The sequence below is a fragment of the Mycteria americana genome, chromosome 6 (genome assembly GCF_035582795.1).
Source record: "Mycteria americana isolate JAX WOST 10 ecotype Jacksonville Zoo and Gardens chromosome 6, USCA_MyAme_1.0, whole genome shotgun sequence".
NCBI lineage: Eukaryota > Metazoa > Chordata > Aves > Ciconiiformes > Ciconiidae > Mycteria > Mycteria americana.
In genome coordinates, this window is record NC_134370.1 from 25,395,729 (window position 1) to 25,419,678 (window position 23,950).

General features: G+C 40.8%; 1 protein-coding gene across 7 annotated transcripts in view; it reads left to right on the top strand.

Moving 5' to 3' along the window:
- Positions 1-315: 315 nt before the first annotated feature.
- Positions 316-23,950, top strand: part of KAT6B (lysine acetyltransferase 6B) — a 119,234-nt gene continuing 95,599 nt past the window's right edge. For 2 of the 7 annotated variants that reach the window (XM_075505139.1, XM_075505141.1), the window contains exons 1-2: positions 318-627; positions 7,989-8,884. In XM_075505139.1, coding sequence (XP_075361254.1) covers positions 8,264-8,884 — 621 coding nt within the window. In that variant the 5' untranslated portion in view covers positions 318-627; positions 7,989-8,263. Of the gene's footprint in view, positions 628-749; positions 1,030-2,230; positions 2,507-7,988; positions 8,885-23,950 lie in introns of those variants that run through there. The other 5 variants (XM_075505134.1, XM_075505138.1, XM_075505136.1 and 2 more) reach the window with 5 other exon arrangements.

Here is a 23,950-nt window from a genome sequence, read left to right on the forward strand (position 1 = left end):
TTCCATCGAGACATTTTAAATCGCCCCATATCGGACGAAAACCCCCGCCTAAACCCCCGAGGACGGCGTGAGGGCCCCCCGGGAGGCGGCGGTGACCACTTCCCCTCAGGCCGCCTTCCCGCCCAACGCGCCCCGCAACGGCCACCCGCGCGCCCCGTCCCTCAGCCCCAAACCGCCGCCGCGCTCGCGGCCTGCCGCCGCCGCGGGGACGCGCCTCCCCCCAAACTTTATTGCCTTTTCCCCCCTTTCTCTCCCTCTTTTTTTTTCTTTTTTTTTTTTTTTTTTTTTTGGAAAAAGGTGGGGGGAGCTCAATTTCCCACTTGCCAACAGCAGATAAAAAAGTGGGGAGGGACCTCTTCTGTCACAGCCTATGTAGATTAACCTTTCAATTAGCTGTTATCAGGTCCTGTGTCTTAGCACCAGTCCTCGCAATCTGCGTCCGCTCGGCATCGGGAAGGCTGGAGGTCTGGGGTGGGCTTCTGTTTTAATTTCTAAATTAATGATAATTGTTCGTGTGGTTCCCCTCCCCCGCCGTGAGCTGAACGCTTGTGTCTGATCTGCCCGTCCACCTTTTAGTATTTTGGAGTGAGAAGAGGAGCCCCGCGGAGGAGGAGGAGGGGAGACAAGGTATTCTCTCTGTATTCATCTTCTTTTTTCCCCCTCTTGCGAAGGGGCTTAGAGAAGGTAACTGGTGCAATCAATCCGCTGGCTGGGGATTCCCTCCACCCCCTCCCCGGCTCGTCTGGCTCTCCTGGCTGGGTCTCTTCAGTGTGTATGTGTTTGGGGAAGGGGGTGGGGGGAGGTTGTGTTGTTGTTGTGTTCCTGGCTCTGGTTGCAGCCAGGAGAGAGAGCGAGCGAGCGAGAGAGCGAGCGAGAGACAGAGAAGGAGCGAGCGAGCGAGCGAGAGAGAGAGAGGAGCCGCGATCGCGTTTCAGGGGCAGCACATTCCGCAGGAACCGCTGCTGCAGAAACACACACAGGCAGAGAAAGGAGGTCATTGCAAGCAGAGGGGGGAAACCTGCATCGGAGGTTAGATTCCCAGGAGTTTATGTGGGGGGTAATAGGGAGCATGCGATGGGTTTTGTTTTGCATTGGGTGACAGGCTGCAATTTGCCATAATAACCCCCTTTCCCTCCCCTCTCTCAGTGCAGGGGGCTTGTCACTAGGCTGGGTACTTTTTTTTTCTTTTGCATTGGAGGCTGATGCACGTGTTTGCAGACACTTGTGCTTGGTAAATGCATTGCAATGCTCTGCGTTTTGCAGGGGAGGGGGAGCAGCAGCAGGAGGTGATGGCTGGGCTGGATGGGGTGGGGAGAGGGGGAATGGAGTGGCGGAGGGAGGCAGGGGATGGCTGAGGTTTTTGTGTTGCATGCTCCCACCCTGTCTTTCTGAGGCGGCAATTGTTCCTTCGCAGGCGGGGTGACAGAGAAGTCCCTGTGCTTCGCATGGCGAAACTTGCGGGGACCTGCATGTGGCTGTGGCGCTGGGAGTCATTGTCGCGTCCCCCTTCCCACCCCCTCCTCCCCTCCCTTCGCGGTGCGGGGTGTGTGCGCGCGCGATAAGCGGCTGCCAGCGCCAGCACCTTGGGAGGGTTATGCCGGCAGCGTGCGGTTCCCTCGCGCCCGCCCGGCCGAGCGGCAGATCTGAGGCACGCGCGTGACGCTCAATATTTAAGGCTGCTTATTAGTGTGTGTCGCGCGCCCGCCCGCCCTGCCGGGCTGGCTCAGGCGGCCGCCGCCTGTGTCTCCTGCTAGCGATCACCCTCTCGAACAAACTTCAGGAGCGGGTGGGGCGGCGGCGGGTGGGGGAGGGTAGCGAGGCCGGGGGGACCAGACGGACGGCAGCGGTAGCCAACGGGAGGGCGGGCTTGCGAGAACTCGCCTCCGCTTGCGGCGGGTGGCCAATCGCTGGCGCCCGAGGCCCAGCAATGAGGCGGGCCGGGCTGTGGCGGGCGGGCGGGCCATGCGGATGTGTGGCGGCGGGGGCAGCCAATGGCAGCGTCCAGCGCCGCCCTTTCTCCCAGGGAGGCGGGGTTGCGCGTGGAGGGAAGGGGCGTGCCCTGTGATTGACACGCCCTGCCTTCCAATGGGAGAGACAGGCTGGTTGCTGGGCGGAACAGGGCCGCTGTGGGCGGTTGATGGACACGGGCCCGCGGCCTGTGAGCGTGGAGCGGCGTGCGCAGGACGGCCCAATGGCGGGCGCCGGTGGGCGGGGCGCGGGGGTAGGTAAGGGTTTAATGAGACTCCATTGGGCTGTAATCAGTGTCATGTCGGATTCACGTTAAGTACAACAGGGCGAAACAAAATGGCGGCGTAGGTGAGGCGAGCCGAGCCGAGCCGCGGCGGTAGGGGGAGTCGCGGCGGCCGCCGGCAGGGGGGCAGCGCAGCAGCGGGGGCAGCCGCCTCGGCGCAGTCTGGCCGCGGGAGCAGGGGAAGAGCCGGCAGCAGGGGGAGCCGCTGCGGCGCCTGGAGGAGGCTCCTCCCCCCGCGGCCCCGGTCCCGCGGAGGTGAGTGGTACCGGGGAGGGGGGGCCTTCTCAGCCTGCCTCCCGCGGGCGCGGCGGGGGGGGGGGGCCGGCGCGGCCGCTGCCTCCGGCACCGCCCGCCCACCGCCCCCGTGGGGTGGGTGCAGGTGCACGCCGTCGCCGTCCTCTCCCGGCTGCCCTGTCCTGCGGGGTCGCCGTGCCCTGGGGAGCAGAGCCTGCGGCTTGGGGTTTCTGTCTTTGAAATGAAAAATCCCGGAGTAAGGCTTGGAGGGTTCAAAAGCCAGCCCCGGCTCTGCCCCTGTCAAATACAACAATGCCTTGGCGCTAGGCACTAGGCGTTGCAAATCTCCATGGCTTGGGTATACTGCAAAAATTTTAAGTGAGTTGGGGAGGGGAGTATTTAAGCCTCTAAAGCCATGTTTCAGAACTGAGGTTCGCATCGTATTTTCTTTGCCCAGACCTCACCTTTAGCATTCTGTCACTGAGCATTGAAAATAACCTGCTCTGCGAAAAGCAAACGGATACCCCTTCTGTTGAAAATAGCTATCCCGAGAAGAAATGTTTTCAGTGAAACCTTCTTCCCAGGTTAACTGCTGGCAGTGAATATTGCCTTCCCGTGCTCCCTGATGTTCTCTAGTACCATATTTTAAAGTGCTCAGAACTTCCATGGAAGAGGGTGGGAAGGGTGAATTTGGGTGATTTTGCTGGTGTCATGTTGTGCTGATGCTGTTTCCTATGGTGGTGCTTGCTGCTGTCATGTTGTGAGCTGCTTTTTAGCATATGATCTTAAACTAGCTTGTGGGGTATCACAGAGTGCGAGCACTTCATCGGTTTGATTCACATGTACCACTCGCACTCCCCACACCCTGAAGTCTTTTGGTGTAGTTTTGAAGTTACTATAATGTCTCCTCATCTGTCTGCTTAAAGCATGTGCAAGGGTCGTTGCCCTTCCTTGTTTTAATTGAAGACTGTATGTTGTATAAAGAATAACACAATAGCTGGCTTCATGATCTGAGTAATTTTAAGAGTGTCATGTGTGCTGGGAGTCCTTGGCAGGATCTGCTTTCTCTCTGTCTCTTTGTAGGTGCGTGTATTTTGCAATGAGGAAACAAATATCTTTCCTCTTTTGCATCATTAATTGAGATGGGGGTGGAACACAGAGTTGATTAGCTGCAGAATTCTAAGTAATGGCTTGGAGGAAAGAAAAATGGCAAAAAGCTTACTGAGTGTGATGGCAGTCGTCTTTTCTTCCTCCTCCTCTGCTGCAATCCTTACCTGACCCTGATGCTGCAGCAGAGAGCTGGCCTGCTGCTGCTTCTCCTGAGTGTGTGTAGAGCAGGTAGGAGGGAGCAGAAGAAACTGTGCCTCACAGGTCACCGGCAGGTCGCACAAATTGCCCCCCCGATTTATTTTTTGGTATCTGTGTTAACCCCAGTTTTTAAAAATATAACTGCATGTACATTTAAGGCAGCCAAAGCGAGTTTTTCATGAGTTTCTCCAAAAAAAGACTTTAGATTGTATTTTGTGAAATGCTTTTGGATACTTGTGTAATAACTTTTAGTTTTGTTTTGGGGTGGGGGTGGGGGGCATGGCTAATTTTTTTTTTTTAATTGTGTCTTTCTGACTACACAGCTTGTTTTCACAATCTGGATCACTTGGAAATAATTCCAGATACTAGTTCAGTCTAAAAAAGACCTTATTACAGGATTACAGATTAGTGATGACACCTGAGATTGACATGTTCAGTCAGTACATTCTTTAATTAGAATCAGCTGTACAATAGGTGTGTGCTTTATAAAGGGCATATTTGCATTCATTCTAAACCCCAAGCTGCAATTTTGCAACTTCTTTGTATTTATCTGATAATTTATGACTTAGGTAAAGGGACAAGCCTTGACAAGAGATGGCTTTTCATGTTTTAAAGGTAACGTATTGTACTTAACCCTCACATGCTTGTTCTGCAGCTCTTCAGTAGCAGACTTGTTAACAGACCTGGTCAGTAATATAGTGCAATCAAACTTTCTCAAATCTTCTTATTTTCAAAAGAAGATACCACAGAATGTAGGAGCTGAAACATGACATATGACATAGAGCTTAATGACTGTTGCCATAAAACTTGGAAGTGGTCCTGTGCACTTAACAGTCTGGAAAATCTAATCTGTGATTGGATGGGTACTGTTGAGGGTTTGATTAAAAGTTGTTTAATTACAAGGGGAAGAAAATTAATAAATAGACATGAGTGCCTGCTACTAATTTATAATCACTCATAAAAATTGGTATTTCCTCCAAATCTGTTTGGGTAAGTATCACACTTCTTATATTAAATGATGTATGACCACCTTTTTGTGGTTTTGGTGAAATTAAGTTCTAAACTTAGAAACCGGAATGTCATTTTGAACTTCTGTGTCCCCTCTTCTCTTGAATCTGGAAAGTTTGTTTCTAAAGCAGTTTGTTTTGTCTTTATCTAGTGGCTCAGCATGTATATATCTCTGTATTGCCACTCTTGGATCCATCTGTCTTAACTTGATTCATGAAAGACCTCTTTAAGTTATAGCTCCAGGATCACTGAGCTGAATTATATTGCTGGCAAAGATGTTTGTTATTAAGAGGTTATTCCGAATCTTACGTATGGTAGACCTTGTCATATCAGTTGTGGAGGTCAGGGTGCTACACTTCAAGTACATATGCAATCAAAGTGGCAGAATAACAGAAACTCTAGGTTGTGGTAAAACAATTCCAGAATTGGATCAGATGAGCTTTGCATGGTTTCCTAAAGCAGAATTAACTTAGAATCTCTTGGAAGGTGTGAATTTAAGATGTCTTGATTTTCCTCTTGAAATATCCTGCCCTGTGTGTTAGAAACTCTATGCTCCTGCTGATATGCTCAACTAGTGTTGATTTAGTAGGCGCTAGTATGCAGGAGGCTGTATTACACATCGGGAGTTTTAAGTAAATAAGTAAAAATGTAGTTCTGAATGTATATTGCTGTGAAATTCCTGTACCAAGCAGCAGACTTTATGTGAAGGTACAGGTTTATGCTCACCTTTTGCCACAGTCACTGGCCAATAAAAATTCCTGTAACCCACAAGTTATAGCATTTATACCGAAATGTTCATCGGTGTCCAGGTGCTTGGAACAGACCCTGCACTGTGTGTTCTGGAATTTAATGGAAGTGATGTGGTTGCTTGTATGAAATTTAATACAACAGTACTGCAGTAAGTTTAAAAATGAGGCTGGTACGTCTGACTCAGCAAATGCAGTGTTCAGCATTTAATTAAGTACTATCTCCATGAAGACTCATAGTAGAACAGCCTAACTAACTTTCAAACTTAAAAGCAGCTTTCTAGGAATCTGGGGCTTTACATGTAGCTACAGAGAACTTCCAGATCTGTAGGCAGAGTGTATAAAATAGTCTCAATGTGAATGAGCCTCCACTATATATGGAGTTCTGCTTTGTTGTATTATTGTATTTTCAGTGTCAGAGTTGTGAGAGAATTTGTAGGATTTATAGTACCATGGAAACTGTTTTTCTTCCCTATATTTGTCTGCATTTTGCAGCTACAGTGTTATTTTGGAATTATCTGAAAACAGTGAATATAAACAATGCTGTTAGGGAAAGAATGGCTTTTGCTAGCTGGATTAAATTAAAATGTCTGTTTACAGAACAAGTTATTGTTTTATTACAAATACTTGAAATACACAGAACTGTTATCAAATATAACTTGCATGAATACAGACTGGAAGCAAGAAACAGGATCCAATCTACGTAGATCAATTGGGTTCAGTATGAGAGCCAATTAAACATTCAGGCTCTGCATTTGTATCAGGAATGTGTCTCTTCATTCTGGTAGTCAGTTGAACTTTCATATTTATGAATCTGAAAGTGCTTAAGCTTCAATCAAACCTAAAGAATGACAAATTTGTAAAATGAATTGATTAATATTTCTACTAGTTGGGTATAGAAGAATTTTATATTCACCAATAATCAGCTGCTCTTTTGTTACTAATTCTGTTGTGTAGGTGTAATAATGTGTGAAACATGATCTGGAGTTTATATTTAAAGAGATTTTTGAGGGGGTAGAGGGAGGAGAAGGTATGGGACCAAAAGTGGTTTTTGTACTCATTCTCTTAACAGTTGCAGAGGAATCTTTTTAACAAGTTGAAAATAATTTAGATTACTGCATCGATTCAGTTTTTTTCCTATTTATAATTTACTCAAGTTTTAAACATGATTGAAATGCAAGATGACTTGAATAAATGAATAAAAATGAGGTCCAAGACTTGGATAATCATAGATATTATTGTTAGTTATAGGCTGCTTGCCGTAGCTTTGTAAATGTAGTTTCAGATTAACTCAGTTTTAGATTTTGCTGTGAAACTGGTGAATCTTCTATTTTGCAAGACAACCCATTTCTTGAGAATGAAGATTTTCTTCTTCTGGTTTTTATTTATTTTCCTTTTATTTGAAGTAATTCTAAAATTCTGTTTATGTCTTCAAAAGTTCTCCCTCTCATTTCATGGCAGAAAAAACTAATACCTCAAATACGTTTGTTTATTTATTAGGTGACTACTGTCTTAGTTTGTGTGTCTTTTTTTTTTTTTCATGTATTGTCCTGCAGAATGAGTAAACTCCTATCAAGATGTTCTTTCAGGTTACTTATATAAGTTTTTGTAGCCACTGAATTTTCTATTGGAGTGATATATTCCATAATAAGTAAAGAACATTTGTTTGTTAAACTGTGACAAAATATGTTTTGGTGACTCATGTGACCTCTTTAGATGTCTTCATGCTGACAGGGTATTTGTGTGAAAATGCCTCCTGTTACTTCATTTTCACTTCTGTTTCTAAGAGTTTGTATCAAAAACATGTGCATCTCTACTGCACACCTTAGAATGAGAAGTGCCTTTGTGATTCGTTTCTGTATTGTGGGGTACTTAAGTATTAATGAAGGATGTAATACTAGTAACTCAGTTCTGATATTTTGCTTTTGGTTTTTCCAAGTTGTATAATCAACATGTGGCATGGCACTTACTGACGGCATACTGTAAGAAATGGCAGTGGTTAATAATTTGACTTTCATTGCTTGAGGATCTTTTGTTTGTTTATTTGTTTGGGGTTTCTTTTTGTGCAGGTATAATCCATGCAGATAGTAATTTTTTTATACCAGTGGGTCTAGAAATGATTTGTAGGCAGTTTGTTTCAGAGAATATTTTCAGATCTCTGGCTTAATGGAAATTGTCCAACAAGTCAGTAGTAGGTTAAGTGTTGGGGCGATGGAATTCAGGAAAACTATATCCACTGAATATTATGAGAAGTGGAAGGATTTTATGATGACTTGTTTGGTATGGGGTGGGAATTGGTGAACATTTCATGTAATCTCACAAAGATTTTTGCATACTTCAGCATCTACAGTATGAATGCATGTCTGAATGCGATCTGTTTCTTTTTACTACTTCAGCGTTAACTGTATTCTCTCCCTGCCTCTTCTTTTTTCTTTTTAAAGGTTGCAGCAAACATTCATGTAAGGATGTACCGGTATCATCACGAGTGAATCTCTTCTACCTTTCCGTAACAGTAAAGTAATTGGAAGTTTCAGTCAGCAGATATTTCCCTGCCTTTTCCGACTCCTCAGGATGGATATTTTTGAGATACATCCAAGCAGTGTGTGGAATCCTTTGATTTGTGTTTGAGGTGTGAACAACCTCTGAAAAATCTGCTAAAAGGATAAGGAGGAACCTCTATGGGTAACCCTTGGCTGGAAACAATTATTGGTCAACCATGGTAAAACTTGCCAACCCTCTTTATACGGAGTGGATTCTTGAAGCTATACAAAAAGTTAAAAAGCAAAAGCAAAGGCCTTCTGAAGAGAGAATATGTCATGCTGTTTGTGCTTCCCATGGATTAGATAAGAAGACTGTTTCGGAACAGTTGGAACTTAGCGTTCAAGATGGTTCTATTCTTAAAGTTACCAACAAAGGCCTTGCATCCTACAAGGACCCAGATAATCCTGGACGGTTTTCATCTGTTAAACCTGGCACTATTCCTAAATCTGTTAAGGGATCTAGAGGAGCTTGTAATGAGCTTCGTAATGTGGATTGGAATAAACTCCTGAGAAGAGCAATTGAAGGGCTTCAAGAACCAAATGGCTCCTCCCTGAAAAACATAGAGAAGTATTTGAGAAGTCAAAATGACCTAGCAAATATTTTCAACAATCCTGCCTTTCAGCAGAGGTTGCGTCTGGGGGCCAAACGTGCTGTGAACAATGGGAGATTACTGAAGGATGGTCCTCAGTATAGAGTGAATTATGGCAGTTTGGAAAGCAAAGGAGCTCCAAAATACTCCAGCACTTTCCCAGCTTCTCTTCCACCTGTCAGCCTTCTACCCCATGAAAAAGACCAGGTAAGTCTGAAAAGTGAGAGCAAATGTAGTAATGCAAAAATGATTCTTGTTGTTCTTTGTTTATTTACCTAATGCAAAAATAATGATTCTTCTTGTTCTTTATTTACCCGTTTAAATGTATATAAGTGAGGATGCATGTCAAAGATTCATGCAGAATCAGTTCTGGTACAGGAAGTTTACTTAGCTCCCTATGTCCTGCCATTCTGCATTGGATAGCTTGCTCCTTGGATTTTCAGTGGATAAACAGAGCAGCAGGGAAGAGTATAGCTGTATGCTCTGTTCTAGGTGCAAGATTGTTCTGTTTTGCCTGGTGTTGCTGAAATCTGCAATGTGATTTGATTGTGGCCCTTTACCTTCATTTTACGCCTAGATGTGCTGATTTTCTTGTAGCTTGAACACCACCTGAAATACTACCAGTAGAACTTTCGATATTTAAGACTGTTAGAATTATTATTTTTAAAGATATTTGTATGTAGATACTTAGCTTTAAAACTACAGTTAATAGGAACTGGAGTTAATGTAAATGTTCTAGGAATATAAGTGAAGGTGTCAGAACGACAAATTGAGCTAAACTGCAGAATCCTCCTCCTATTTCAGTTTTGTTGGACTTCCTACACGGGCTTATATTTGCTATTACTTTGGCCTTGTTTTCAGGTTAGTTATTCACAGGGTTTAAGCCTTGAGGGAGAAGGGGTGTCAATTAGTGTTTTGTTTATGAAAGGATAGTGTCAAAGACATGTCTGTAGGCATTCTTTGATCATTCCCCATTTAGTATGGTGAAGTGTGTTTTGAATTTTCAGTGTACTTGGAAAAAAGCTACCTGTTCTACTTGAATTGGGTTACTTAAAGTATTGGTAAGTTGGTGGCTTGTTCCCCTCCACCCACCCTACCCCCATCCCCACCCCCCCCACTTCTCAGTGGTAAAGTTTGGTGGCAGTTCTCTTTGGCATGGAACAACCCAGACAACTTTGCCATTGTAGAGGTGCCATCAGTGTGTCCTAGAAAATGTATCATGGTTTTCACTCGCCTTTTTCCTTCAGCTGCTTGTAAGGCGCTGAAGGGTGCAGAGTAGAAAGTGCTGGTGTTAGAAATATGTAGTGAAGTCTACAAGAACAGTTGTTTGTGGAATTGTCAGAGGTGACACTACAAATGTTGGTAGCTGTAGGTTGATTTTTGTGAGCTTCTCTAAATGTATGTTAAATATGATTGCTTTTATATGTGGATATCTATTTCTGTCAAATTGGACTTCTCGGGTATTTGAAGGATGCATGGAGCTTCATGCTCAATCATCAGAATGGAAATTCAGAAGTGTTGCTTACTGTGCAATTACTGCTGTAGCCATACACTATAAAGATTTAATTACTTGTAGCGATAAAGCTGTCTGTTTAAGTACTTTCAGAGATTCTTCTGTAATTCTGATACTCTAGTGGCATGAAAAACTTCAAGGATGGAGTACTGAGCAACCAAAATACTATGGTATTTTGTACTGAGTACAAAATACTGAGTACTGAGCACCATTAATACTATGATGCTTCACATGAATTCTGTGGAAACAAAAATCTCCCTTGTTAGGCTACCTACTGGGACTGGCATCCATTGCAGGGAATGTTAGTTGGGTCACGGTGCTGAAAAAGCAGTTACTGCCATACTAAAATACTGGTATAAGGATAAATCTGTCTTTTAGAAGTTAGCCAAACAAATCTGTTCTCTAGCAAGTGCTTTGGCAAGAAATAAGCTTTCATTTGGGTGCCTCAAAATTAGCAGTGTGACTTGCGTGTTTAAAAACTGTTCGGCATACACTCTTTTCTGGCAAAAATAGTTTTGATGTGAGGTTGGCAAGTCAGTAGTTGCATATCAGTGTAGTGCACTGTTTAGTTGTACTAGTTGTGGCACAGGTTACTGGGCAAATATATATAGACTTGGTTTAAATATGGGATTTTTGCTGGTCTTCAAGCTGTATGGCTTTAAGTACACTTAAAGGACAGTTCTGAAAGTAACTGTAAATAGGTGTGTTTGTTATTGGGATGTGACTGCATGTTCATTTGAAATTGATGGTAATTCATGAATAAGCAGAATAACACTGCAGGAAGACTTAGGCTATTTTTATTGGAGGTATTTAAGTGGCAGTATGGGGGATGTCGAGATTATTTATTGAATCTTATGCAATAAAATGTAGCCAACTGGTATCTCTCAGGAATGGCTAGTCTCTGAAGAAATTGGTGTATTTTAAAGTTTCTTTGGCTCTTTATATAGCTAGCATAAGCAAGAGCTGCATTTTTGTTTGGGTGGCTCTGTTTGGGTTTTTTTGTTTTTAAATATGAGAGGTGCAGTTCAAGTATCTCTTCTGTTGGCTTTCCTTGAGGAGAAGAAAGAACAGGAGGATGTGCAGAATTCTGTGCAGATGACTGTGGAAGTTTAATTTTGACTTTTTTAATGCATAATTTTAATGCATCTCATCACGATGAGACAGTTAAAAGATTTAGTGCATTAGAAGTGTATCAGAGCTCTCTCTTTGGCAATCTGAACTTTCACACTCATAGTACCAAATGCAGACTCTGAACTATTCTTTCTGAGTGAGTAAGAGGTGATCAGAAGAGATATAGTACTGCCTGTGTGTGGGTTTGGTTTTTTTTTTTTGTGGTTTTTATTTTGGTGTGGGGTTTTTTGTGGTGGTGTGGTGTGTGGGTTTTTTTTTTTTTTCTCCTTCCTTCTCCGCCCTCTGCTCTCCCCTTCTCCCCTCCACTCCTCCAAAGGCATTGGAGTATCTAGTGCACTGAGAAGATAGATACAAGTGCAATGCAGTGCCGCTGAAATTAGTTTTGTAGACCTGGAGCCTTGACTGTGTTATGGGGGTGTTGAGTGTTTTGCATTCGATGAAACACTCACATGGAACAGGGAGCTGGAAGTGCTAAGTTTTCCTCTTGGTGATGATGATATGGAACTGTTTTTCTTGTCTTCGTATTAACTGGGTGATCCAATGCAACTAGATAGAGTCCTCTTGTTTTGTTACATGTAGAAATAGCTGCAGTTAGTTACAACAATATAGTTTGTATTGCCATGTTTCCTCCTGTTATCCATAGGCCTGGAAGGAAGCATTTGTGTAAGAATGATATGTTTCCTTCAAGTATTATCCTGACTTTTCTGGATTTGGGCAAAGGTGTGTCAACTCTGAGTTATAGGAAGAGTAAGTATGCAGTGCAGCTGTTTAAATCTTCTCTTCTTCCACACCCTTCCATTCTTTAGTGTGTGTGGAGGGTTGCTTTTTCACTTTTGCATGAAGAGAAGGAGCCTTGCATGCAAGCACAAGGCTCACAGGAAGGATCGATTCCATTGGAAGGTCAGTAGCTGTCATCAGCTATACGGTGTCCAGGCTGTACATCATATAAAGTGTAATGAGTAGTATAAATTACATTTCAAAAGGACATCGCGGTTATCTTAAATATTCTGGTGGTTACATTAAGGTAGATGCTTACTTGATGTGGACGGGTAACTTGAGTCAAAGCACTTCAGAAGATGCCTGTTTTAAAGTGTTAAATTGGTGTGTCAAAGGACCAGCCTCCAGCCAGAAGTGGAGCTGCCTTAACAATGGAGGGAAACTGCAAACAGTGGTGTCCTTTAGGATGAAGACTTGTAATGTTTTTGTTTCTTTCCTGCAAATAAAAACCAAAAACAACTCACACAAGAAAGCAGAAAAAGAAGGAAATTTGTTGTTCAGTAGTTTGATCTTGTGCACTTCGCTATATTGCAGTGCATAGTTAGTTTTAACAATTTAACTGTTCTTATGCATTCTTCCTTATGTTCAGAGTATCTTGCATAGCTATCTTCTCTCTTGCGCTTCACACCTTCTCTCGCCCAGCATCTTCTGAAAAGGGCTGTATGAGTATGTTAATCAGAAAATGCAGTGTAAAAACTGATAATGTAGTAGGAAAGGGTGTGAACAGAGGGGAAAATCAACCTGAACATGTTGAGTGATACTTAGCTTTTCAATAAGCCTTTGATGCATTAAAGTACACTTCTGGAAATGCAGCAGTAAAGTGGTATTTAAAAGTTACGGTTAGTCTTTAAATGGGTGTTTAATTTCTCTTTAATGGTGTCAGTTGTAGAATGGCAATATTGGTGGTGGTTTCTGTGCATGCGTGCAGGCATGCGTTGTGTTGTTCCTTGTCTTCCTTGTCACTTGGACAAGCTCTAGGAAGGTTCTGAAGCTTGGGAACTGCATGAAAGCAACTAGGTCTTAGGAGTTAGCTACCTCCTGAGCACAAATGCTGTGTGACTATAAATCCGAAGAAGCGGATGTTTGTAGGCTGTAGACAGCTCTTTATTTACTTATTTTTAAACATAATTTAAAAGGATAAATCCAGCTTTAAAAGGTGAAGAGGCAGTGGCCATTGTAACATTTTCAGAGGACTGGGGGAATGTGTAGTATGTCTCAGTGGTTACATCTTTGCTATGTTTGGAATAATTACTGCTTAAAGTATACTTCGAAAGATGCAGTGCAAATGGAGGTGACTTGATCCATGCAGCATTTTCTTGGTCTTCCTGAACACACTCTTGAACAGCTCAGCAACTCTGTTAATAGCTGTTTCCATCTGATTCTTGGCATGAAAATTTTTATTAATCCCCCTTTCACTTTCAGTTTGTCTTTCTAAGCTGACTTTCATGCAAAATCAAACTTGTTTTATTAATTTTTCATACTCTGAACTCCTATCTAATTTTGTATTCACTGGCCTACGTACATTTAGCTTTTCAAAGTGTAACTTGGCATGGGTTAAATTTCAGTTTTCTGGTATGTAGCTTGTGCCAGTGCAGACACTGGGTGTTCCTCCTTCTGTCTTTCAGGCAAAGGGCCAATCTATAGAGAATTGCTTTTTTGGCACTCAGGCTCCTCCCTGCTCAGTTTTTCAGCTTCCTGCCTTCCTGTAGGTAGGCAACAAGAGACTGTTGGCTGAGATTTCTTTTGCTTGCTCTACCTTGTTCCCTCTGGCCTCTAGACGTTCCACTGAGCAGAAACAGAAAAGTTAGGCAGAAGGGAAGTGCTACACAATGTATCTTATCAATTTTACACATAAGGGGATATTCATAATGCCTAACTTTGGAGCTGGCTTTAAGTGGAGTCTGTGCTCTTGAGGCTGAGTCTGAGCACCAAACAGTGATAGGTAAGTTTCTGTAAGAGTGTCTGCAGTGCTACAGTTGAAGAGACTGTAGACAGGGATATGAAAAAAGAAAAATGAAATCTAGGCTTGAACTTTGTCAATCCATAAAATACTATTGTCTTTAGGGACAACCTGTGTTTCTCCCCTCATAACATCTTCATGGTGACAAAAGACTGAGGCATGTTAGCTGCTTGACAAACACTAGCTCTCATGTTTGTGCTTCTCGTTATCTCAATTCACAAGATACCTTTATTTCTTGGAAGGGTGGCCTGCACCTCAGTGCATGTAGCTCTTGTCTTGAAGTTCTGGGATGACTACTAGGTGCTGCTACTCTCTCTCATTTCTCTGCTGTCCCTGTAGCTGCTGAAATGCTAAAAGTATCAACTCCATGCATAAGCCAAGTGAACACTTACAAATGGATCCTATTCATGCTTGAGATACTGGAGCTGACCAGTAATTGAAGAATGACTTACCCCATCTTTTGAGCATTTAAAACTGAAGTGGAAAAGTCTTGTCATCCCGTATTGTGCAGAAGCAGCTCATACCATGGTAGATAGATATATCAGGCTTTTGGGGCTTTTTTTGTATTTTATGATTTAACACATTTGGATCTAACCAAGAAACGGGCTTGTAAAAATTTTCTTGAATTGTATGGTGGGAGGGAAATTAAAAACTGCTATTTCCTAAGTTAGATTGGTCTGCTTCTTCATAAGGCGGGGCAGGGGAGGAGGATGGGTTCCAATTTCTGATGTCAGTGACTTGGTTTCTGCGAACAGGTCATCTGTCTGCAGTTTTCCATAGAACCATGAGGGAAGACCCTATTCATCTGGTTTTCCCCAAGCTGGGTATTTTGGAACATAGTTCTGCATGGTGTGCTCATGATTCTTGCTTACTGCAAGGAGCGATTCCAAATCTTATACTGCAAGCTGTTTAATCCTAAGACTTGCTAAAATTTGATTCTCTTGGTATTTTCTCTTCAAAATTAATTGGTGTGATGTACTGCAGTGAGTCCTGTATTGAAACTGACAGCAATGAGTTAAAGAAATCCTGTGTAGTTCCAGCAGTTCTGTTTGTGTTTGTTCATCTATGCTATTTTCTGTGAACTCTTCTGTCTTAACCGGGAGTGACATGTGATTCCTAAACTACAGTTAGAGGTTTTACTTTTTGCATTTTTCCTCCAAGATTAATTTTTCTTTAACTACTGAGTACATGGATATCTCCTTTGTCAAGATTCCTTCAAGAATATAGCAATACCAGAAGTCTGCCTTAGATATAAGGAGAACTACCTTGCGTATTTTCTCAGTGCTGTATCCTTACTTACCTTAAGTGTCTTTCCTCTTCTGTGTTCAATAATAGTGATAGTCTTGACTCGGGTGTTTTTTCTGTGGCAGTTGAAATGTGATAATTCCATGTTGTTTCTTGTTGTTGCAGGAACTTTGATATAAAACAGGTGATGAAGAACCTTGATAACTTGCAGTTGAGATTGTCTGCTATTTTTGACAGATGATTTTTTTCTCAAGAAAGATCCCCAGGTGTAGATCAACTGCTAATCAACTGTAGTTTTCCAATTTGGTGGTTGGAAATGGCAAAAGACTTTCACTTTTGGAAGAATTTCAAGCTAGCATTGAGAAAATAATTACTCAATTGGTGTAAAAGTCATCTTAACAACTTTGAATTAATTTATAGTCCTATTAGCATCTTCTTTCAAAGGGTAACTCTTCTCTGTTTTCAGGACTATATTTGCCTGGATATAAGGACAGACACATAGTTCCTATGATTGTGAGGGCCTGTTTCAAATCAGGACAGTAGGACTTTTTGGAATCAAATGGAGGGAGTTGCTGTTGTGTACTGGAACAACACTATTAGGGCTCAGATTCTGGCTGTAGAATTTTGAGGATGACACACATCAAATCGGGCACCACTTAACTGACAGATCCAGTGCTGTCCTTTGTGGTTACCTGATGAAAGAGAAACCAACTTCTAAACTAGCATGATTTCCTTCAGTTGCAAAATCACTTGTGTGTGTGTGGGGGGGTGGTGGTGTTTTTCCCTGTCTGCTTATATCATTCCTCATTGAGGGAAGTTATAACTGGTGTCACTTAAATTTTTCCATGGGTGTGTTCCCCCCCAGGTTCTTGCAGAAGAGCTTAAAAGTTTCAAATTTGCAGGCATAGGCAGCCTTCTTACAATATGAATGGTGTGAACTGTTAAAGGGATGTCTATGTAGGCAACTACAGGGCTGCTGCATTTAGTTCTAGGTTTCTGCGGATTCTTGTGACTTCAGGTTGTGCAGTAGAGAAGATGTTGCATAAGGAAGAAATCCTTGGGGGGGAGTGAAAATGCAGACTTGTAAATTGTCAACTCTTGTCTCTGCAGTAATCAATACACATGTACAGGAATTTCTGCTTTCTCAAGTGTTTTGGCTCTAGAGGGGCAGAGAGTCCGATTTATTTCCCCTTGTGGTTGTGGTGGTACAGCCCATCAGTTACCAACTAATGCAGTACTAGGTGGAGTAGGCTTGAGACTTCTGTTTTTAATTACAAGTAGGACTCTGGCACAGGAGGAAAGCTGTGTATGATCTCAGCAAAGTTGTCTGGGAGGTATGGCTGATGTTTCCTCATCTAGGAAGAATCTTTAATAGAGTGGGGGCTAGCATAAGCTGTGATAAGTTTGCCACATTTTCCACAAGCTCTCCAGTTTTTAATTTCATCACCAGTGGTGTTTTGAAGTTGGCTTCAGTTTCACAGCTCTGTTTTTTTCTGAAATAATGAAAATGACTGACTGTAGTTTTAGGAATTAATTTTTATGTAATGCCCATGTATCCGTGGCAACATTAACTAGCAGTGTTTGCATTTGGCTCAATAAGACAAATGTCAGTGGCACCCATGTTTCAGACATTGAGTACACATAGTTCTTAACTAACGAATAAGTAGTTACAAGTAACAGTTGAAAGGAGTGTACTCAAGATAAAGTTATCACAGAAGTGTAGAATTTTGTGTAGAAGTGTAGAAAGTGAAATCTTTGTGTGGGACTGTTGTGTTAAAGCACCTCTTTCAGCACTATCTATTGGATGATTATAGTGAAGATGGAGACTGCTGTTTCTCAGATGGCAAAAAGATGGGAGGTAACTGACAAGTTGCAGCAAGGGAAATTCCAAATTTCTCTAGAAGGAGAAAATCCTTTATAGTGAGGATGGAGAGATATGGAACAGGGGCTCGGTGTGGCTGTGGAATCTCCATCCTCAGAGGCAGTCAGAGCTTGACTAGGCAAGGTCCTGAGCAACCTGAGGGAACATTTGAGTCTGGTCTTGTTTTGAGTGGTATGTTGGGGCACATGCTCCAGAGGTCTCTCCCAGCCTAGAGTATTCTATTTCAACTTTTATTGAAAATCTGTCTGCTGCTTCTAACTGTTGGCTAATAAAACAGGAAAGTACAGTTTCTTTATGCAAGACTATGATGATGAAGACTTGCAGGCAGCTGCATCGAATAGCCAAAGTGTCAGCTAAAGAAGTGTTAAGAGGGATGGATGCTTCACCTGGGAAAACCATTGCTGGAGAATTCACAGTGTGGGGTTTTTGTTTTGTGTTTTTTTGTTGTTAAAGTTTCTTTCACAAGTGCATTTTGTGTGTGTTGCTTTAAGCATAGTGAGCATTCTGGTTTCTGTTTTCTTGGGACTCCCTGAAATCTGGAAAAATAAGAACTTAAAGTCACGGAATTTTTAGCTTTATATACCAGACCCAGGAAGCTGGGTCTGAAGCCTGCTAGGCTTCATTTCAGTTCCACCATTGTTGTGTGGATACCTTATCTGGTGCTGCTTGGAGAACTGTTGTCCTTTATATTGATCTGTAAAAATGTGAGTAATGCCTGACTTGCAAGTACTGTGGAATTGTCTAAAGTGCTTAGGATTAGTGGATAATGAGTAGTAGTTAGCAAAGGGGTTATACAAAAGCACAGTTAAAGGGTGATGAAAAAGGCAGCGTTTGAGCCTAAAAAAATTCTCAAGACCAAAGTAATATCCATTGTAATCACTGACCTTAATAGTAGTTAGTTAACAAGTTCTATGCGTATAAAGGCTGCTGTATCCCTCTCTTCCGTTCCAAATTTAAAAGATACTCAGCTTTAATTTCCTACTTTGTTTTTTCTCTTTTGTCCTCTGAACACTGGTATACCTGCTGTAGGAGTCAGGTTAACAAGAATATGTTAGTGGTAGAGGAAGAGGACAGTGTATTGACTCCTGCAAGTAAGTATTTGGTTATCAGTCAGTTTATAAATATACACATGGAGGTTTATGTAATAAACAATGGGGTTATACATAAACATGGTACTTTCTGTTCTGAATATTCTTGCTCTGCCTTGAACTGTCCAGCTCTCTTCCCTTCCCTCTTTATCCAGTTGTGAAAACTGAATGTCACTGAAAACTTGTTAATGCTGTTTTACAAATATTAGTGCTGCTTTAATATTGGAAAATTGTATAGTAAAAACAATTTCTATTTATTTTGGCATGTTAGGCACACATTCTGCTGATTTAGTAAAGCAAGCTTTCATTCAGATGTTTTCTGAAGGTCTAAAAATTATAGATAAATCAGTCAAGAAATGACTAGAGAAAACCACTCACAGGGTAGATTCTCAAGTTAGATAGCAGCACATGCTATGCGCGTACAGAATGGTCTGTTACTGTGCTTGTATATGCATATGGTTTAACTACATGGAAAAGTATTGGAGCTAACACTGTCTTAGAAACCAGTGACTTGTTCTTCTGTGGCCATTTTAAAGAATTCCTCTTGTTGGGTCACTTGACATGCTTGTCTGCTGTACTCTTGAGGAAGGAAATTATTGGTACTTATGTCTTTTAATGGTTCTAAATGTTCTTAAAACAAATTTTAAGCTACTACATTTGTAAAGGCGACAGCTTCCATTGTAGTCAAGCAATTTCTCCTCTTTACATCTATGCATTTAACTTTACTGTCTCATCATTAAAAGTCAAAGATATTTTACCCTGGATAAAACAGGGAATGCTGTAGCTGTTTAAAAAAAATTAAAAAGTCCTGGCTTTAGCTAGTCCTTCTGCTTTACATTCATTGAAAACTATTTAAGAATTAAGAATCTGAAAACATAAGTTCTGTTCTGGGCTTTGCCACTTGGAATTTATGTGGTGATCGGCAGTTGTTTTCACTCTATGCATTTGTGCACTGTGTTTAAAAACCAGTGAGTAGCTGCTCATCTTGCAGGCATGTTTTCCACTTTTCAGTAGAGAGTTTCAGAAGTCTTTTCAGATCTGAACATGAGATGGATGGTAGGAGTCTTTTATTTGGAATAATAAACCACTGGAGGAATGTTCCCCTGTGTTCCCAACTTACTATACCACTCTGAATTCAGGTTTGTACCTCAATTCTGCCTCTGAATTTAAGGAAATAATTGTGGCTGCTATTCAGCTCAGGATTGACAGATTTTATGTCTCCTAGAAGATACAAATGGTGGGAGAGGGATGTACTAGAATTTTGTTTGGTAGCTCTCTTTCTCATTGATATCTCTGCCTTCTTAAATAACATTTTAAACATGTTTATTAGGCACCTTCAGCCTCTTACGGAAAAGGTATTGATAATTTGCAGAGTTAGACTAGAAATAAAAATGATTTATCTGTTTTTATGTTAATAAACCTGCTGGAGTTGACTTTATTTGAGAAAATGACTTCGACAGTTGGCAGCTCTGTTCTGCTTAAGAAAAAAAAAAAGCTGCATGTTCAGGCTTCACTGTGTGAACACGCCATATTTAATTTTCCATGTGTAGTTCTAAACAGAACTACCCATAATCTGCTAACATAAAACTGAATCTTAATGATTTATATTGTTTCTTTACCAATATTGTGTTTGGATGTATTTTGAAGAGACCTCTGAAAGATTTGATTTCTAGAGAAGAGCTACTAATATAGCTGAGGACAACCTTTTTCCCTTTCCTGATCTCTCTCTGGTGGTAAAATTCTAATTTGCTTGATATTTTGCTACTACAAGTGAGTTTCGCTAAAACAAGTGCGTTTCAGATTTTCTTAAAGTTTTATATGGAACTTACTTCTAAAGCTTGATGCCTTAAAATTTTGTATTTTAACTTAGAATTAGTTAAGATATAAATATCTTAGTGTTCTTAATTGGAGAAGAGAACAAAAGTAACTTTCTCACCCCTACGTAGCAGGGGAGGGAATCCTAAAACAGTTTTAGTAGCTAAAGTGGTTTTAACCTTGAATCTCTTATTTTGCTTTTCCTCTCAAAAATATCTATTTTAGTTTTTAGCAGACTTGTGTCTTACATTTCAATTTCTGACAACAGCAAATTTTTTCCTCTCCCCACAACATGTGCATTTTGTTTATTTCACTGTTACTGATACCATTGCAAGGCCAGCAGCTTTACATAAGGTTAACTTACGTCTTTTATGTGCACAGCTATAATGAATCCCATTGTTACTACTTTCTTAAGCCATGACAACTTGCCTTTTTTCTTTTTTTTTAAGTATGTATTTAATAGATTTTACCAATTAGAGTAGACATCTGTTGGAGATCAGTAGCAATCAAAATCACTTATGAAGAAATTGTTGGCTTATGATGCATCTAAAATATTTCTGGAAGTTCAGCTTCTTTTTAGCTGTTGCTAAGAGATAAATTTTCATTGACATGAGGGATGTGAGGACATGTCAGCATGCTACCAGTTGTTTTATAGGCAGCGCTGCCGCCTTGCAGATGGTTGGAAAACTCGTAGTAGTGGGTAAATGTGTGCTTATTATCTCATTGAATTAAGGTAACCTTTTGTTGTTCATTGAATTCTGCAGACCAGGCACTGAGCAGCTGCTCTACTGTTGAATTCTGGATTTAGTGAATACAAAGATTATGCTAAAGGGTATTTAGTCCTGTTCCAGGTACTGAGCATTGGACCACTGTAAGAATTTTTTTGTTTAATACTACCTTCAGTATATTAGTAATCAGGGCAATCCAATAAGACAGTATCTTCAATATTTTGACTAAACTGTATTTTCCAATTTTGTTGTTACCACATTGCTCATTGATATTTTAAAACTTTGGAAGTAGGTCAGAAAGAGAGATTGCAAAGATCTGTTGTTTTTTCCTTCCTCCTACTTCTCTCCCTCTGCCTTTCTTAAAGTGATGCAAAGGGAGGTAACTCTTGTTTCTGCCTGCTTTTTGTATTATTAATTTTGGCTTGTGTTTTGTTTTGGTGCCTCTCCTGCCTCAGCGCATGCTCCCCCCCAGTCTGATTTGATACTAGCTCATGTGGCAAATGTCACTTAAAACTAGTTCATAGTTAATTGATGAGACTTGCCTCAAAAACAGTTTAAGCAATCTGATGATTATAAAGTTCACAAATACATCTGTTTATTTATTTTGGATTACACTTGTGAGCGTGCACCTCATCTACTGGGGGGGTATATTTAAAGGTGATAATTCACTGTCATGTTAAAACTTACTTGTAAACTTGTTTCCCCACCCTTTTGAAAACAAATTAGTAGGCGGAATTAGGTTTTCAATTAGGTTGCTTTTATTAAGGACTCTTTTCAAGATTTAAATAAAATATTTAGTTTCTAGAATGACTTTGGAAAGGGATTGGGGAAGGAATTGGAGCATTCTCCAGGTAAAACTTAAATTATTTGGATTGCAGAAGGCAAAACCACTTCTGAATTGTTAGACAGTGTTTACAGACTTTCAAAAAACAGTTAAGGTCTTCAGATCAGTATAGTTTTGTCCAAGAAAATTCTATTTCATAAGGATCTGAAAGGTGGGTTTTTTGAGAATAATTCTATTGCTTCGGAAATACAATGGATAAAATATAACTAGAATAAGGTATTGTTACAGCAACTATATATAAAGGGGTATACTTTGCTGTATAGAAGGGGGATAATATACTCTCTTCTGTAATATAGTAATGGATTGAGGACTTAAGGGATCTTCTAGAGAGCTGCTTTCTCAAGGCAGTATACTCCTCTTGGGGACATTTAGACTTAGATTAGAAGTAACTGTGTTTGGTAATACAGTACCTCTTTTCCAGGGTAAGAGGTAAAGAGAAGAGGGCTAAGAGTTTTCAGGGTCTGTGTTTAAGGGTCACTGTCTAATGCACCTTATAGGAGAAGGTGTTTCTGAGATCCAGTTTAGGTTTATCTTCCCTGCCATGCTTAAGTGTAATTTTGACTACATTCTTGAAAGTGTAGGGAGTTTATTTTTTTTTTTTATGGAGTATATTACGTTTTATGTTTCCTCTCAACCCAAATCATATGTACTGATTAGACTTCTGCCAGTAAATAGTTGCCCATCTTCTATGCAGTTTCAAGTCTTGTTGGGCTGTTTCTGTTGAAACTACATTGTTTAAAAACTAGAAAGCCTATTTTGATGTCAGGATTATAATGGAAAAGCTGATTAAAAATCAGTATTTGAAGTACAGAATTTAGAAATTAATCTATTTTTAAGTTGAATGAATTTTATTTGTTACATAAAACTATAGTAAGATGGGCATATGATATTCTGAAGAAATCTTTGCAGGAAGCCTGGGAGCTGAAATGTTTTCCCTGCTGTTAAATACCACAGTCAAATGATATGTCTTTAAAATTATGGAAAAAAGGAAGCGGCTTCATATTTTTTTGTTTACCCCCAATATATTTTTGCCCTAATAATCAAATTGGTTTCCATTTCTGAATACAGTGTTAACACTTAGGTGGAATACGTTCCATCATAAATGTTTGAAATAGCTTCTCAGATTGAAGAAATGGCTCTTCTCTTGTACCTAGTGGAATTTCTTTTTCTCCTCTTCTAGTTTACTTAAGTGCTGGCATCTAACTCCAGTACACTTCCAATAATTCCTTTCCACTTCCGTTAAGTATCTAACGGGTTTCTTTTGTGACCTGGTTCATGTTTTGAAAGTTAATCATGTTCATAGGGTATAAAAATCTGACATACTGTCATAGAGAAATAGCTTTAAAAAATGGTCTGCTTAGCATCTGTGTGATTGCCCCAATGTTAAAACTAACTATTGCATAATAGTATATACGAAAATCAAGTCTTTCATCTCTTAGCAGCCTTTCCTAGAATATGTTGGGTGACTAAAGGTAAACTGATTATTAACGCTTTCTTCAGGCAAACCAGGCCAAAATATAATAGCTCATGCAGTGGTATTTTTCAGTTGTGAGGGACTGTGGCCTCATTAGAGACAAGGATGAAGATATGCAGGCTGCATGATAACTTCAAAAGTACCAGCTTCTAGTATCAGAGTTCAAAATGACAGCTCATGGCACAGTCTTGGTTACAGCACTGTTGTTTCTTGGTGGTGCTGTAACGTGGCCAAAAATAGCACAGATGAGCACTGTGCGTACTTGTTACAACTTGGGAAGTTTTACTTGGTTGTGTGATCTAGCAGTCCCATTCCCCTCTCTTTAAGTCCTGTAGTAAAGGGTGCTTGCTTTTGGGTAGCTTTTTAATAAAATATTGCAAAATGCTACAGTTGGAGGAAAAAACCGTGACTTCTTGATATTAAATCTAAACAGACTTCTTGGAAGGAGTTTCACCAGGACGAGGCACTACAGGGAATATTGTATATTACCTTATTATATCACTCTTTATTGAAAACAGGCTGTTAGACTATAAAGCCAGTAAGAGAGAGTAGTTAACTTCTTAACTGGCGGTGATATTAGCAGAGGTATAACGACAAATGTTTTGATACAAGCAAAACAGCAACAGGGAAGCATGACTTAGATGTGCATTTCAAACTAAGACAGCAGCTATTGCTTGTAAAGAGCTATATGAATGCGCATTCCTTCTGTAGTCTGTTGATGTGTTGACTTTTATATAGAAGTAAAAACACGAGTTTTGCTAAGAGGTTTTAAAGTAGTACTACAAGAAAGTAATGTTTATATTTAATTGCAGTTTT